This window comes from Eufriesea mexicana, unplaced genomic scaffold, assembly GCF_001483705.2.
Source record: "Eufriesea mexicana isolate 0111107269 unplaced genomic scaffold, ASM148370v2 scaffold2100, whole genome shotgun sequence".
Taxonomy (NCBI): Eukaryota; Metazoa; Arthropoda; class Insecta; order Hymenoptera; family Apidae; genus Eufriesea; species Eufriesea mexicana.
This window is the reverse complement of record NW_016910166.1, coordinates 16,259-30,843: the sequence shown is the minus strand read 5'-3', so window position 1 is coordinate 30,843 and position 14,585 is coordinate 16,259. Positions and strand designations below refer to the sequence as shown.

The 14,585-nt window shown below is 28.9% G+C and overlaps 1 protein-coding gene across 1 annotated transcript in view; it reads left to right on the top strand.

The window, feature by feature from the left end:
* Positions 1-9,345, top strand: part of LOC108549589 (tachykinin-like peptides receptor 86C) — an 81,764-nt gene extending 72,419 nt beyond the window's left edge. Inside the window, exon 2 of the mRNA XM_017903061.1 lies at positions 9,128-9,345. Within this exon, the coding sequence (XP_017758550.1) occupies positions 9,128-9,345 (218 nt within the window). The remainder of the gene's footprint in view (positions 1-9,127) is intronic.
* The last annotated feature ends 5,240 nt before the right edge of the window (positions 9,346-14,585 follow it).

Here is a 14,585-nt window from a genome sequence, read left to right as displayed (position 1 = left end):
ATATATATATATATAAAATAAAATTAAATTAATCATTGGATGCAGTTAAATGTATTAAGTAGCTGTGGAAATCTAAATTCGGTATAAAATTATAAATAAGATGTAGAATATTTTTAAATCATAAACATGGTATATAGTGCTGGAACAATGTTCATTTCAAGCTTTCGACTTTTTTTGTTTTACAAACATTCCTTTCATTAATTACTATTTATAAAAGATTAAATAACATTCACGTGAAACTTTTTGACTCTAGGTCTTTTGACTTGTACACAATATTGATTTTCAAATAGCTTCTTCCATAAAAGAAAATAAAAAAAATAATGAAATTAGTTTTAAGAAAGTTTTTGGTTACTTTAAGAATAATATATAAAATACTACATGTTACACGAAAAGAAAGAAACAGAAAAATTTAACATTGAAGAAAAGTGAAGCAGTTTTCAATTCTTTTTTGAAAACATTCCATTCAATTCAATGTATAAGACGCAAATCAATGTAAAAAACATATCTAGAGGAATCTTAGCTATAAATCGAAAATTAAAATTGAAGTAATAACATTTGTATCTTTAGCTTACAGTTTGAGTTATTTCAACCGTTCTCAGTTCAGAAGCCATGAGTTTATATTCGAAGAATCGAAACGTCAAAATAATACACGTATACAACTTTTTACTGCGATAGTTTGCTTCGGATAGTTCCACTAATATTTACGAAATAAACAATCACGTTTTTTATGCATCAGAAAATGAATTATATAATTAATAAAGTTACTTTATAAAAACGTGTTCCGCAGCAGTGGTTCTCAACCTTTCTTCTGTTTACCATCCAACCTACTTGTCGTAGTATACCTTATATAACACTATACATGTACATAATTTGAAAATTTTTATAATTTTGTCCTGCTTACGTCCCGTTTAGGAATACTCAACGTATTAACGAGGGTATATGCGCCATAGATTGAGAATCACTGTCTTATAGTCTTGAGACAATATAGGTATATACATACTTTGAACAATCTGGGATTTATCTAGATATTTTAGTCTCGCATAATACAAAATATTTTTCTTATTCTTTGGGCAATGACTTGATAAACAAAGGATTCCAGATTTATTCCAGTCTTCAAATACTTTTATGACTGACTGTTCATGTAGTGTTATTTGTAAATCTCTGTTGCGTATACGTAATATCGATTTTCAAAAAATTCTACCGATTAAGATGAATGATCTATTTCTAAATTAACAACTATGTTTTGAAAGTTATGTTAAAGAAAATGTTTGTGTTTTTCTCTACGTGTAAGCTCTTCGTCTCTTTTCTTTTTCTTTCGTTTTGATAACTTTATCATTTTTCTCTACAATTTTATTTTGAAGAGCAATCGTTTTCGACTAAGCAATCGTTAAACGCTTTCTGAACAAAACCTAATAAATAAAATACACTTTTTCATGATGTTTTTCTAAAAGTGTCATAATACATTGAAATTTAAGATCAACTTTACCAGAAGCAAGTACATTTATGATTTGTCGCGTTTCAAGTATATTGTCATGTATACGCAACAGTGAGTGTAAAAGGATATTAAATTTTATTACGGTAATAATTATGTATAATATTTAAGCACCGATTTTATCTTCGCTTGATATTTCTATAAAAGAAATTAGAAAATTCTTAACTTGTTTATAAATGAAACACACGAGTAAATAGTGTAGACTATAAATAGAACGAGTCATGTTGCCAGCTTACTTTCATTTCACACAAAAGGGCAACCGGTATATCAGGTACATACGCATATGTAACACCGTGCATGTAGAGATCAGTGATCTTTAATCAGTGATTGACCAAGGTTTAAAAAATTGTATTCAAATCAGCATGTAATTTATCTATATATAATGAGTCTAGATAGTCCTGTGAATTTGACACGTTTCAAAAAGTTTAACGAAACTTTACGTCTGAAAGTATATAATAAAAGATAATATACGTAAATATTGTATATAAAATAATAAATATTATTTTATAGAACGTTACAAGTACCATTTTCATATTTTTCTTCTATTCTATTACATATAATAGCTTCAGTCTAACACGGCATATATACATATTCGTATATATAAATTATATACATATACAGTATTTATTACAAGGCAATATTCCCGTTACCATTAACGATATACAGGAGTATTTGAGGAAACTTTTTCTCAAGGTCATATTTCGAGGTCATCGTTATTTTTTAAATGGATTTGCATATTTTTATTATTATATTCTAATAGTTGAGGTTAAGACAAAAAAAGGATAAACAATTTTTGCAAATGACTCGAGTAATAAAATAACTACCAAAAAGAAATTACTACTAAAAAATTTATTGTAATATATGATATCATACTTACATAATGTACCAAATATTAAGAAATCAATAAGAACGAATATAGTATAAGAGCCGTGATAAGGGTGACACGAAGAAATACGGGTCAAATACTCAAAACATATCTTGCCTCAAAAGAGGTTTATTTTACAAGAAGTTCTTTCACTAACTATTCGAAGGTCTCTCCTTGACTACTTACTGTCGACTCCTCACGCGTGGAGGCTTCCTTCCCTCTTTCGGTGCTCTTCGCTCTCGATCGTTATGGAACGTCTCCTTGACTACTTACTGTCGACTCCTCACGCGTGGAGGCTTCCTTCCCTCTTTCGGTGCTCTTTGCTCTCGATCGTTATGGAACGATCGAGAGTTATCGCAAACTGTATGTCGGCAACCTCCAAGTTACATTATCGTTGATTTTCTTACAATAGTCACCTAGATGAGTGGAAGAAAAATTTCTAAATCTGTACAGAAACTTTTTCTTTGTGGAACTTTCCGCGTTCCTTTGAATGATCAAGGGTAGATTTTGCTGTTTGAAATATTGCACGAAAATGAGCGAACTTCGAAAAATATTTTTTTAAATTATTGTCGTATATCGCGAGTAAAGTCGCAAATTCAACTAATTAGTGGACGGTTTCTTTTATGACATTTTGCTAAGTTTGTGATCTCTATTCTATTTTTGGAGTTCACAATTTGGTGGAACTGATTCCTGAATGTGTCAGCTCAGAGTAAGCAACCTCCTCTACGTCCTTTGTCGCATTCTGGGTTTGTGACGTGTCTAATGCTGGTGAGTCTGTATTGAGAATGCAGAAGCAAGCATATGTAGTTGATTCAGAGGGTGCTCGTAAAATTGATAGAACCTAAAAGTATAAGTATTTCGATTTTTCAAACGATAATTTAAGATCTGTAACAGAAAAGATCAAGCGTTGATCAGTGCTTTACGATGTCGATTTGAAATAGGAACTTTTGTCGGTTTATACGATACAGGGTATTTCTAAAATTAGTAAAGCCTAACAGTACAAATGTCCCAATTTCTAGAACAGTAATTTGAGGTATTTAAGAGAATGTGATAGATAGATAGATAGATAGGTGCTAGAACGTTAATTAATTCCTTACAATGTCAATTTAAGGTGGTTTCTTTTATGTTCAGGTATCGTTAATATTGGTTTATAATAAATTCAAGTTTTTTCAAATGTTCGAGGTATTAACACTAGAACTACCAACCCAGTGAAAATGACTGGTCCCAGAATTTTCCTTTTTGCAATCACCGAACACATACACCTGCTTTAAGAATAAAATTGGTATCAACTAATATTAAGAAAGAACTGTAATCAATATATTCACTCATATTCATCGTATCGCTGAAATTACTATAATCTGTGCACGTTATAGTTAGGTACCCATTAAAGATCGGTAGTTTTAGTGTTAAACAGATTTTAGTGATAGCAAATTGGTAGTAAGTGAAATTTAATGAACTGAGTTGAAATTAAAAATTGAAAATATTTTTTCCTTTCACTGTTTAATGTTTAATATTTATAGGTATAAACTGCTAATAACCTTAAGCGTTAACGACGTAAACGTTGACATTTAATCATTAGTTGGTGTTTCTGTATAATAAAATTCTGTACAGTTTAGTTTATAATAAACTTTAGTTTATAAACGCAGGAAAGGCAAATTTCTATACCTTCACTTTTGACATTACGCGATCAAATTGGAAATATAAGTTTTCATAGAATTTGTTAAAAGTTTGTTTTAAAATAAATATTCACTAAAAATTCAATAGTTCAACACGGATATTAAAAAATGTTATTAAAGTTTTTCTAATATCAATATGCCTCCAATAAAGTTTCACCCTTCAAACTTTTTATCACACGAGGGTGACATATTTCTCTTTCATTCCCGATCTCATATATATCAATGGTAAATATTCGGATTAAATAAGTTTAAATTGGATTCGCAATACCATCGTGATACCTTGTTATTCTTAATTGTCATTTTTAACCTATGATTTCGATACGCATGTTTGAATTATTTCGTTTATTTCTATTTAATTCCAGGAGAACTCGAAACTTTAAGCTTTAACCGGGGAATTTAAAGGTTTTCGCTCTGCCTTTCAATAGTAATTGACGTATCATAAATCCGCTTGAGCTCAAGTATTATAGCTTCTAGAAAATTGTACTGCCATTTTGGGTTGTTCCTGAACCGTATGGTATTGGATAAAAGTTATCTGCAGAAATAGCAAAGCAAACCATTCAAGAGTAAAAATTCGAACTGTGGGAAATTTTATTTAAATTCCTTTATATCGCAATTCATAATTCATACATTTAGTTTCTCAATATTAATAATTAATATCTCTGCTTATTTATTATCTAAATCATATTCGAGTAAAATTATGCGAATACAATATATATTTTAAATAACTTTCATACTTCTATAATTCGAACTGAGGTCTGTTTTAATCCACCCATTGAAAATATACGCAATAATTAGCACATTTACTATATACTGTAGCATAAATGCTATAATCCAATGTTCAAAACCCGAATGAAAGAAAAGTTTGCGTATTGGTAATGACGTCCTGTGATGAGAATACAAACGCTATACTTATGTATGAGTTTCATCCATCATATTAATGCAAGACCATCGATATACACAGTCCTCTTTTTCCTATAGCTTAAATTTTCGCTATAATATAAATTTAATGCGTGTTTCATTTCTTTACATCGCTTTTCAAACGACAACCGTCAAAAATACAATACTTATTATTAGGTGCCACCATAAATGGATAATTACACCAGAAAATTTGTCTCCATATTCAAGTTATTGTCTACAAGAATACTAAATTTTAGCTATATCTGAAGACTCGATTAAGCAGAGCTAAGATAAGAAGCACTGAGCTCCTTACAGTAAGCCTCTGTACATATAGTAGCCTTATATATTGGTCACAGGACTCTACTATCGATCTAATGCTACGAAGTGATAGCCGCTCTTTCCGGTAATATGACAAGAATTGTGATTGTTTCTACGAACAGTTGGATCGCGTCCATTAAGCATGACAAATGTACTGAAATTTCCAACTATAAGCTATATCTCATTCAGCATTTAGGTACAAAATTAATTTGATCTAGACCTTAATACTAAAACTATCGTTCAGCAAAGCGTATCTAAATATAATACATATAGATAATAACAATTAAATTGATACAATAAAAAAGAAAAAATCCATAATTGCCATTTAATTATCCATTAATTATCAATAAAAATCTTATCTAAATTAAAATCTTATCTAAATAAAAATCGATATTTCCTTTTTAAAAGGATATTATTAGAAACTGCAAAAATAAGTTTGAAACAAGTTATTTCGACTCCGTTGGTAGTTCTAGCAAATATTACACTTTGGAACCCATGATAGATAGTCAATGTGTAAAAGATACAGTTAAAGATTGTAGGATAAAATGCAGATTATCTAATATTACTTGAATTCTAATTTATATGTTTAAAAACTAAAAGAATTTTAGTTTAATTACAAAACTGTTATTTGAACTTCAACCTAAATTTCCAAATTCTGAAGGACTTTAAGAAATCCTAGAATGAGTTGTAAATACGGGGAATTAATACTTTGACAGTCTCATTTTTTATTGAAATTCTTGCTCTTGCCTTGGACACGTGTTACGAAAGCTAGTGTAGATGCCTTTGGCAGAATTTTTTCTATATTATTCAAAGTCAGTTTTAATTATAAAGTAGCAAACTTACTTCTTGTTCTTCGATACTATGTCTAATAATTGTTTGGAACTATTTTAGTATCTGCATGTAAGTACTTTATAATGCAGTACACGACACAATGATAGTCAACTCTACAATTTCTAGCGTTTCCAAAGTTTAATGCAAATATGCAAATTTCGTATATATAGTCATATAAATTATTTCTTTTCTAATAATGCAGACGATAATAATGCTGAATTCGGATTGAAAGAAATAAGTAAAAAATATCGATTTTTGTTGTATTTACAAAAATGTTATAATACTAACTGACCTTTTAAAATAAAATTTGATTTATAATCTTTTTTTTTCTGTGAAATAAATTTTTAAAATTATTGAGAAACACTGACAGTGATGTGTTATCCTATTATTTTGTCGCATATTTTACACGAATAAAAACATTTGTACATACTAAGTCTTTATCTATTTTACACTTCGTGTGGACGAAAAACGACAATTTTTCAATGCATCATGTGGATTTCTACTGATATATATCCCCATTTGACACACATACACATACAAACACACACATATGCAAACTATAACTTATAATTGTTTGAAAGTGATAACTGTAGGTCTGGCTCGTAACAGGTCGTTTTGGTTCAGATCACGCACTACAACTCGAGTTCTTAGTATGGCGTTCTGGTTCAGGTCATGTACTAGAAGTCAGGCTTTTAGGAAAACGTTTTCGTCCAGGTCATGCACTAGATGTTAGACACGTAGCTAAGACTGAATGGGTTCAAAATAAAACGTTCGATAAATACCAAATCAAATCGAACAGTTTTAAATTAAAGCTAAGGGAATTTAATGATTTACATGACGTAGCATTTTATGCTTCACATTACGGTGAATTTTCCTGAGTCGTCCCAAGACATAAATATTCGATCTGAACAAAATTTTAGAAGTTGGAAGCATGAAAAATAGAACGATAATTTAATTTTTGGAAAAATATTTAGAGCTTGGGGTATTGGTGTATTAGCACTGAAGTGAGAATAAATTATTATAACTTTTTTCACGACAGAATTTAAGGTCGTTTAATATTCAGAAATTTTATAAGAATAGCGTAATAATTTAATTGTTGTGGTAATATTTTAAGTTCATGAACAATCGAATATTGAGGAATATTGTACAAATATGAACTTGTAAAAATAATTTCCATTTATATAAATAACAGACGTGTACCTCAAAAGTTCGAATTAAGAGTCACGATAGTTACCAATGTCAGTAGTAATGATTTGTCAACTATAGACAATAATTCATAAATTTTAATATTTTTATTGCAAATTGAGATACTTCATGGAGGAAGACGACGAGATGGGGGATAAAAACTTCTAACGAAGTGGGGTTTTGAAAAGATGTTTAATCTTCTTGCCATGATTTTTTTCAAGGCACAAAATATACATACATGGTCCTGCGACAATATTCGAATCTGACGTATTTCGTTTACATCAAAAAATTTATTATTACAACAAATTTAATATTTCACACATTTTTCACAAATCAGAGTTACATTTATGTATTTCTAATAATAGTTTTCGTAATAGATTTATATTAAGTATTTGTATTATCTTTCGAAAACAAGAATAAGTAAATAGACACAAATTAATCGGTGATCATTAACTAAGAATAGTTATGGTAATCGGTATGGTGTGTATAAAAATTCTAATTCATGTAAGGTCAATAGTACAGAGATATAGATTTTTATTAAAATTACGAATAAAATAATAGATCTCCAGGAAACTTAATTCAATATTTCATTAAATTATAAGGGTGTCCAGATGCATCTCGACGTTGATCGAAGGTGAAATATGGTCAGGGAATAAAATACGATTGCCAATCAAACGGCGATATCGATCCATGATTTGAATAGATGATACAAAGGTCATTTTTCATCATATTTTTCGAACAAATTTAAAGATCGAAGAATTTTACTATATTTTTCAAAATATTCTAAACTATTTTTTATATTCTCGTATTTTCTTAATTCAATCTTAAGCAACGTATTATTAATGACTTAGTAAATGTATTAATTTAATAACATTTTTCACATCCGTTGTGTTGTTTCCTTTACTTACTTGCTTCAAGCCTAGCAATATGATTTCGTGACTAGGAATAAGTGAGTACAAAGACTCAAGTACCCCATGGAATACAAATTTGGTATTGTGCTTCTAGAAGGAATCAAGAAACTAAATTTGTGTGACTTTGGTAATTTGAATAAATAACGATACTGATACGATCTTATCAGTATTCTAACATCGATTCGATTGGTCTGTCGATGATTCACAAATTTTTTTTGTGCACGGGAGGTACGTTAAATGTCAGCTTATAATAAATATAATGCATACTTGGTTAGTTCAATTCAGATGAAGCGCACGTACTGCCATATTTTCATGATGAGTAGAATTATTCTACATAGAAACAAACATGGCATAATCGCCTTGTGGAAACAAATAAAATAATTGTTATGAAAAAATTAGGAAACTAAAATGTGACTATATAAACATTATGTTGCTATAGCAAAATACATAAAAGATGAAAAGTATACAGGGTACTCCACTTCTTTCAGGCAAGAGTTCAGAAATATTTTATAAATTGAAAATATGAAAAAGAAATTGTTATACTGAATGATATTTGATATGGAGGAGGATATTGTGTAGGATAAATAATTCTTCTGTATATGAGACTATTGAAGACATTTCAAAGTCAATCGAATTTTAGGAAATAAAATGCATTTTTATTCAAAATGAAATAACGGTCTACGAAACTATGTTGACAGTGTACTATATTATTTAAGATAGTGAAAGATCATAGATTGGGTTATCTTCGATATTTTCTGCGTTTTAAATTAAAAAAAGCACTCTGTAGAGTTATTTATAATAGTATATTCGGAGTATGAAAATTCTATGAAAAAATTACAGAATTATTTTAATAATAACAATAGTGTGTATGTTTAATTTATTCGCATTTAATTGTACACAATTATTTTAATCATATATAACTTGAATTAATCAAAGGTTTATACATTTTCAGCACACCGACGGATGCGCACGGTTACAAACTACTTCTTAGTTAACCTTTCCATGGCTGACTTGATGATGTCGTTACTTAATTGTGTTTTCAACTTCATTTTTCTACTGAATTCTGACTGGCCATTCGGTGTGGTATATTGCACTGTAAATAACTTTGTGGCACACGTGACGGTCGCTTCAAGTGTTCTTACTCTTGTCATCATTTCTTTCGACAGGTAAGTTTTGGTCTACAAAGTTCATTGGCAGTTAAATGGTTTTCTTAAATTTTAAGGACAACGAGATATATATTAATTGTTATCTGATCGAGCATATAGTATATACATAGGTATTCTCTTGTCAATTCAAATAAATTTAAAGATTAGAAACAGAAGTACTTTGTTACCAAAAAATAAATAATTTTAATGGAATAGATATTAATATTATTTTCTACCTTGTTCTATATGAAATGTGTATTACGAAATTACATTACTTAGTACAAATCATTATTCAAGTGTGTACCATGCAAAATTTAATGTTAAAATTCAATTTAAGTCTATACGTCTATAAATATAAATATAATTTTCTTAATTATCGTATGTATAAAAATTACGAAATAATTCGGTAATTGAATAATTTAAATATGTTAAAAGCAGATTAGAAGTTTTATAAATTCTATAATACAACGTTTTGAGAAAATATTACAAAATTATTTATATAGAAAGTTATATAGATTAGAAATAAAGATAATGAAATAAGCAAACACGTAGTACGATAGTAAGATTTTTCATTCCTTTAATAATTGGTATATTAATATGCATATGCACATGCATATATCATAGCAATATTCTATAAAAGTTATTTATTAAATGTCTTTTATTCTCGATACAAACTTTTACGTTTGTGTTTCTATGTTGATTGATTTTTTGACATATAAACGTTTCTCCAATACTATTCATAGTAGCTCTGTTGCATAATAAAAGCAAAATCGTTCGAAGGTCATACAGGATTAATACCATAAAAAGATGATGCATTTTCTGTGTTGCCGGAGATTGTAATAGAAAATAAAGAGATTGTAATTTCACTAATTGTCTTGTTAGTAGCCTCTTTACGTTTTTAAATTAGTTTCTATTTTGAAAACTAAAATTTACAGAGCACTACTTATGGATTTAACCAACTTCATTCTCGACTTAATTATTTTTTAATATTTATTTTCCATGTTTTTTTTTTCTTTATCTATTATCTCATATGGATATCTATATAAGCAAATATATCAATAATAAACTCTTTCCTGCAAGTATGAAGCTGTATTTGCAAATATACATTTGCTTGTATCTGCTGGTCGTGAAAATATGTTATGGCATAATATAATATGGTACATAAATACAATACTTTCATGATGTACATGAAAAGAAGTGTTAGAAGACAGGTAGTTGAACAATAAGTACAAGGTGAAATATTTTAAACGAATGTCTTTATTAAAGAAAATAATCAAACGCTGCTTTAGTAGGCACTTTGTAAGCACTTTATGCATAGTTTTCTCATACTTTTCATAACCGCTTCAAAGTAACGTAGTTATCGTTGAGGAATATTCTACAATTTGAATTTTTATATTTCTTATAGTCCAATATATACGTCGTTGTTTTTGTAAATTAAATTTCATTTTGTTTTAAAATATTGTTCTAATTATACTTTTTTTTTAAAATTTGTATTATAAAGTATACAAACATGAAATACATTGAAGGCATTTCCAATCTACTATTGTTTAGAGACTTTACAATAGAGACAATACTGAATGCGATAACCGTTGGATTGAGCATGAAATTACGGAAGAATTTTCCGTACATGCGAGGATCACAAATAGGAATCCTTAATACGTATACAAGGTGTTCCTGAAAACTAAACTTTTTATATATTTCTATAAGAGAAAATGTAAAATAATAATTGTTAATCATTTTTTAGTACATTATACAATAGCTTTTAATCTTTGAGAGGTATAAATATTTGTAAGAGAATTCATTACAAGTTTTTTTATATTTTCATAAAATAGTGTAAGATAAATATTTTAAGGACATATACTGTATTTTTACTGAACAACAAAATTCATACCAAACAAAAAAGAAATGATAATAACTTGTATAAGTATATAGTAAGAGCGGAAATGGCAATATCGTATAATCAGCATAAAGTATGTTAAAAAATGGAGGTATTTTTATCTATTTGACGTATCTTTGATGTAAAGTGGAATATTAATTTGAATACACAGAGTGTACTATCTAACGTGACGATATCAATTATTTTTAATTAGTTTGTTACTAAGAAACCAACAAAAAACGTAAATGATAGGATATTAAAGACACTTTAAGATTTGTTTTCTTTGAAATTAAATGTGCTACTAAATGCAGAAAATATAGAAACTTATTAATAACGAAAATAATGAACGTGGTTATATTAAGTGGTTCATCTTGTATAGTTGAAAGTGATTTTTGTTGTACCTTTTATATCGAAATATAAACATAATAATAATCTTTAACCAAGTTAGTGTCAATGTCTTTGAGATACTGGCTCAGTAATATGAAAATTCCTTCTGATGTATCTTTCGTGTCAAAACATAAGTATCACGATTATCTTCAGCCAATTCAGTGTTAACATCTCATTGTCAGTAATATCAAAGATGCTTTTCTCGCATTATTCATCACTCGTACTTCATAAATATTTGCAAATTTCTTCTGAATTAATATCTGAACCAATTCTTCGATAGAGATATAGTTTGTTCTTGTGTAGGTTACTATTCACGACGCTGAATTTAACAGTCTGTCCATCTACATACTCATGTATCACCAAACACATTTGATTCGTTCAAAAAATTGATCTCCCAATATTCAGATATAATTATTTCTGATACAATTTTCTCAACTTAATTTTTAAGATTATTACAAGTGCTGTCTATAATTATTAAAATCTTCTACAGCATATATAGAAGATATTAATGATTAGTTTAACTAATGTTATAATGATTTAACTGAACTTACACACGATATTTTTCAAATTTCTTTAATTAACCCATTCAAAATTACATCGCGAAAATGATGAAATCTATTCTATTTTATAATGATTAGAACATATTTCGTCAAAATTTAAACGATTCAAAGTTATTTATATATCATGGTGTTGCAAGTCTTTAAATTCACCTCAATATGTATTGGCATGTTATGTTATAAAGAATACACGTTAATGTATAAAAAATGTCGATAAATTTGAGAATTATAAACAAAATGATCCTCAGAGAAGCAATCACAAATCATAACATTTTTCGTTTCAAATCAAACCATCTATTATGACACATTCTTTCATATTCTTCATGTCAAGATACGCAACATAAATGGAACACCCGGTATACTTTGCAATTCGACACACGTTGGCGACTAGCAGATAAGAGACATTCGTGATTTTTGTGTACTACTATGCCATGTACTACGAATTTGCATATTCGCGAATAGGAGTGTTTCCAGGTCATGCTATAGGAAGTTCACCAGCATATTCGTTGAATACTGCCTGATATGCAGGTGGTTGTTCTCACCAGGTGTCGACATACAGAAATAACACGCGCAATCGTTAGTATGTACATATAAGTTGAAGAAAGCGAGGAATATTCGAAACGTGAATATAACAATCCTGTCTTTTGCCCTATACTAAAGAAATTTTCCAATAACACAGAACATATGCTTGAAAGACATCCAAACGTTCTTGCAAAATATATGTATTAATTTCTGTCGTCATATGTGTTAATTTTTAATCATATCTTCGATATCATTTGTATTGTTTTTAAATATTAGAAGGATATTTGATTCCTTGCAAACTTTAGTTGAAGTGCTGCACATACTAATAATGGAATTATTGAATGAGTCAAAATAACTAATTTCAAAATTTTTATTTTCAAATCAACTTAATATTAATTTTTATTGAGATAGAAGTGTAATTATATGTATTTATTTAATTCTAACGTGTCACATTAAACATTGTTAACATACGTACAATATATTTAGGTACATATTACACATCAGTGATCCTAGTGTTAGCGATATTTACGATCTGTGTAAGGGATATTAGATTACCTGAAAATTCTGATTTTTTAAACTTCTCTTTTTTCAACAGAGCCATAAAACTCAAAAAAAGATCAGAACTTTGGATTTATATATAAATAATAATAATAATTAATTTACTAGAACATGCAATTTGTTCTGCCAGTATCAAAAAGAAATAGTCAAAATATATATTTTATAGAATTTGATAACAGCACAATTCACCATTATCATTAAGCAGTAAATTTCAGGTTGTTGCTGATACGATGTCAAGAACAGGTGCAAACAGTAGACTTTGGAATTTGTAATTACGTAATCCCAAAGCAATGCATTGCAACAATATTTACGCGATGGATCGGCGCAACGTTACAATTGAAACGTGTCCTACTGCTTGAAATAACAGCTCAGGTGTTTTGCGATGTCTTAACGAACCTGGAGAGACCTTTCCTTACATAAGTTATATTGCTTCTGCACTGAGATGTATTTAATCTCATTCATGGCTCAGAGCAGTTAGGAGTGTACAAATAGTTGATGCAAGAAGTTATACTTTTGGATATTATTTTTATTAGCATTATAAGATATGACCAATCTTCCAAAACTTGGAATTGTATGGATCGTATCGTTCAAGACGTACTCAAAGGATCATTCAAAAGTTTGAGTGCCCGAGGTTGAATTATCAGAAGTTATGTTCCAATTACAGCCAGATTAAAGACATTTTGAAATAAAGATTATTGTTTATTTATATGACATGAGCAAAACATTCGATTTTGTCATTTCTTTTTCTATATAGAACTCGAGGAGTGTTTTCAACGGTTTGTACCTTTCACATTTTAATTTAATAAATTTACATACATAAATCATAAACATTGGCTGTTTAGTGTTAACTCTTTGCACTCGACGATTTTTTTGGCTAAAGAAAAATAGGAGTTCAAAGATTTTCTGTTACAAAGCTGACGATATTTTTTCTGAGCAATGAATAAGAAATCGTATGATAATTGACACGTAGAATTATTTAATTTCAATAGCTCGCACACCGTTACGTTATCTGAAATTTGACATATTAACCCTTTGCACTCGAGAGGTGAGCTTCAGTCACCATTTCATAAAATTTGGAAGATCGATATTAATTAATATATCAAATTTAATGTAATGTAACAGTGTGCGAGGTATCGAAGTCAAATAATTCTACAATTCCGTTATTATATAATTCTTTATTTACTGCTCAAAAAGGTATCATCAGTTTTTTTAGTAAAAATCTTTTAATTTCTACTCTTCTCTAGCCAAAAAATCGTCGAGTGCAAAGGGTTAATGAATATCTAGCTTCGAAATTATATCAAATGGCGATTGAAGGGCGTCTCTTGAGCGCAAAGGGTTAATATTTAAAAATAATAATAAAGTAGT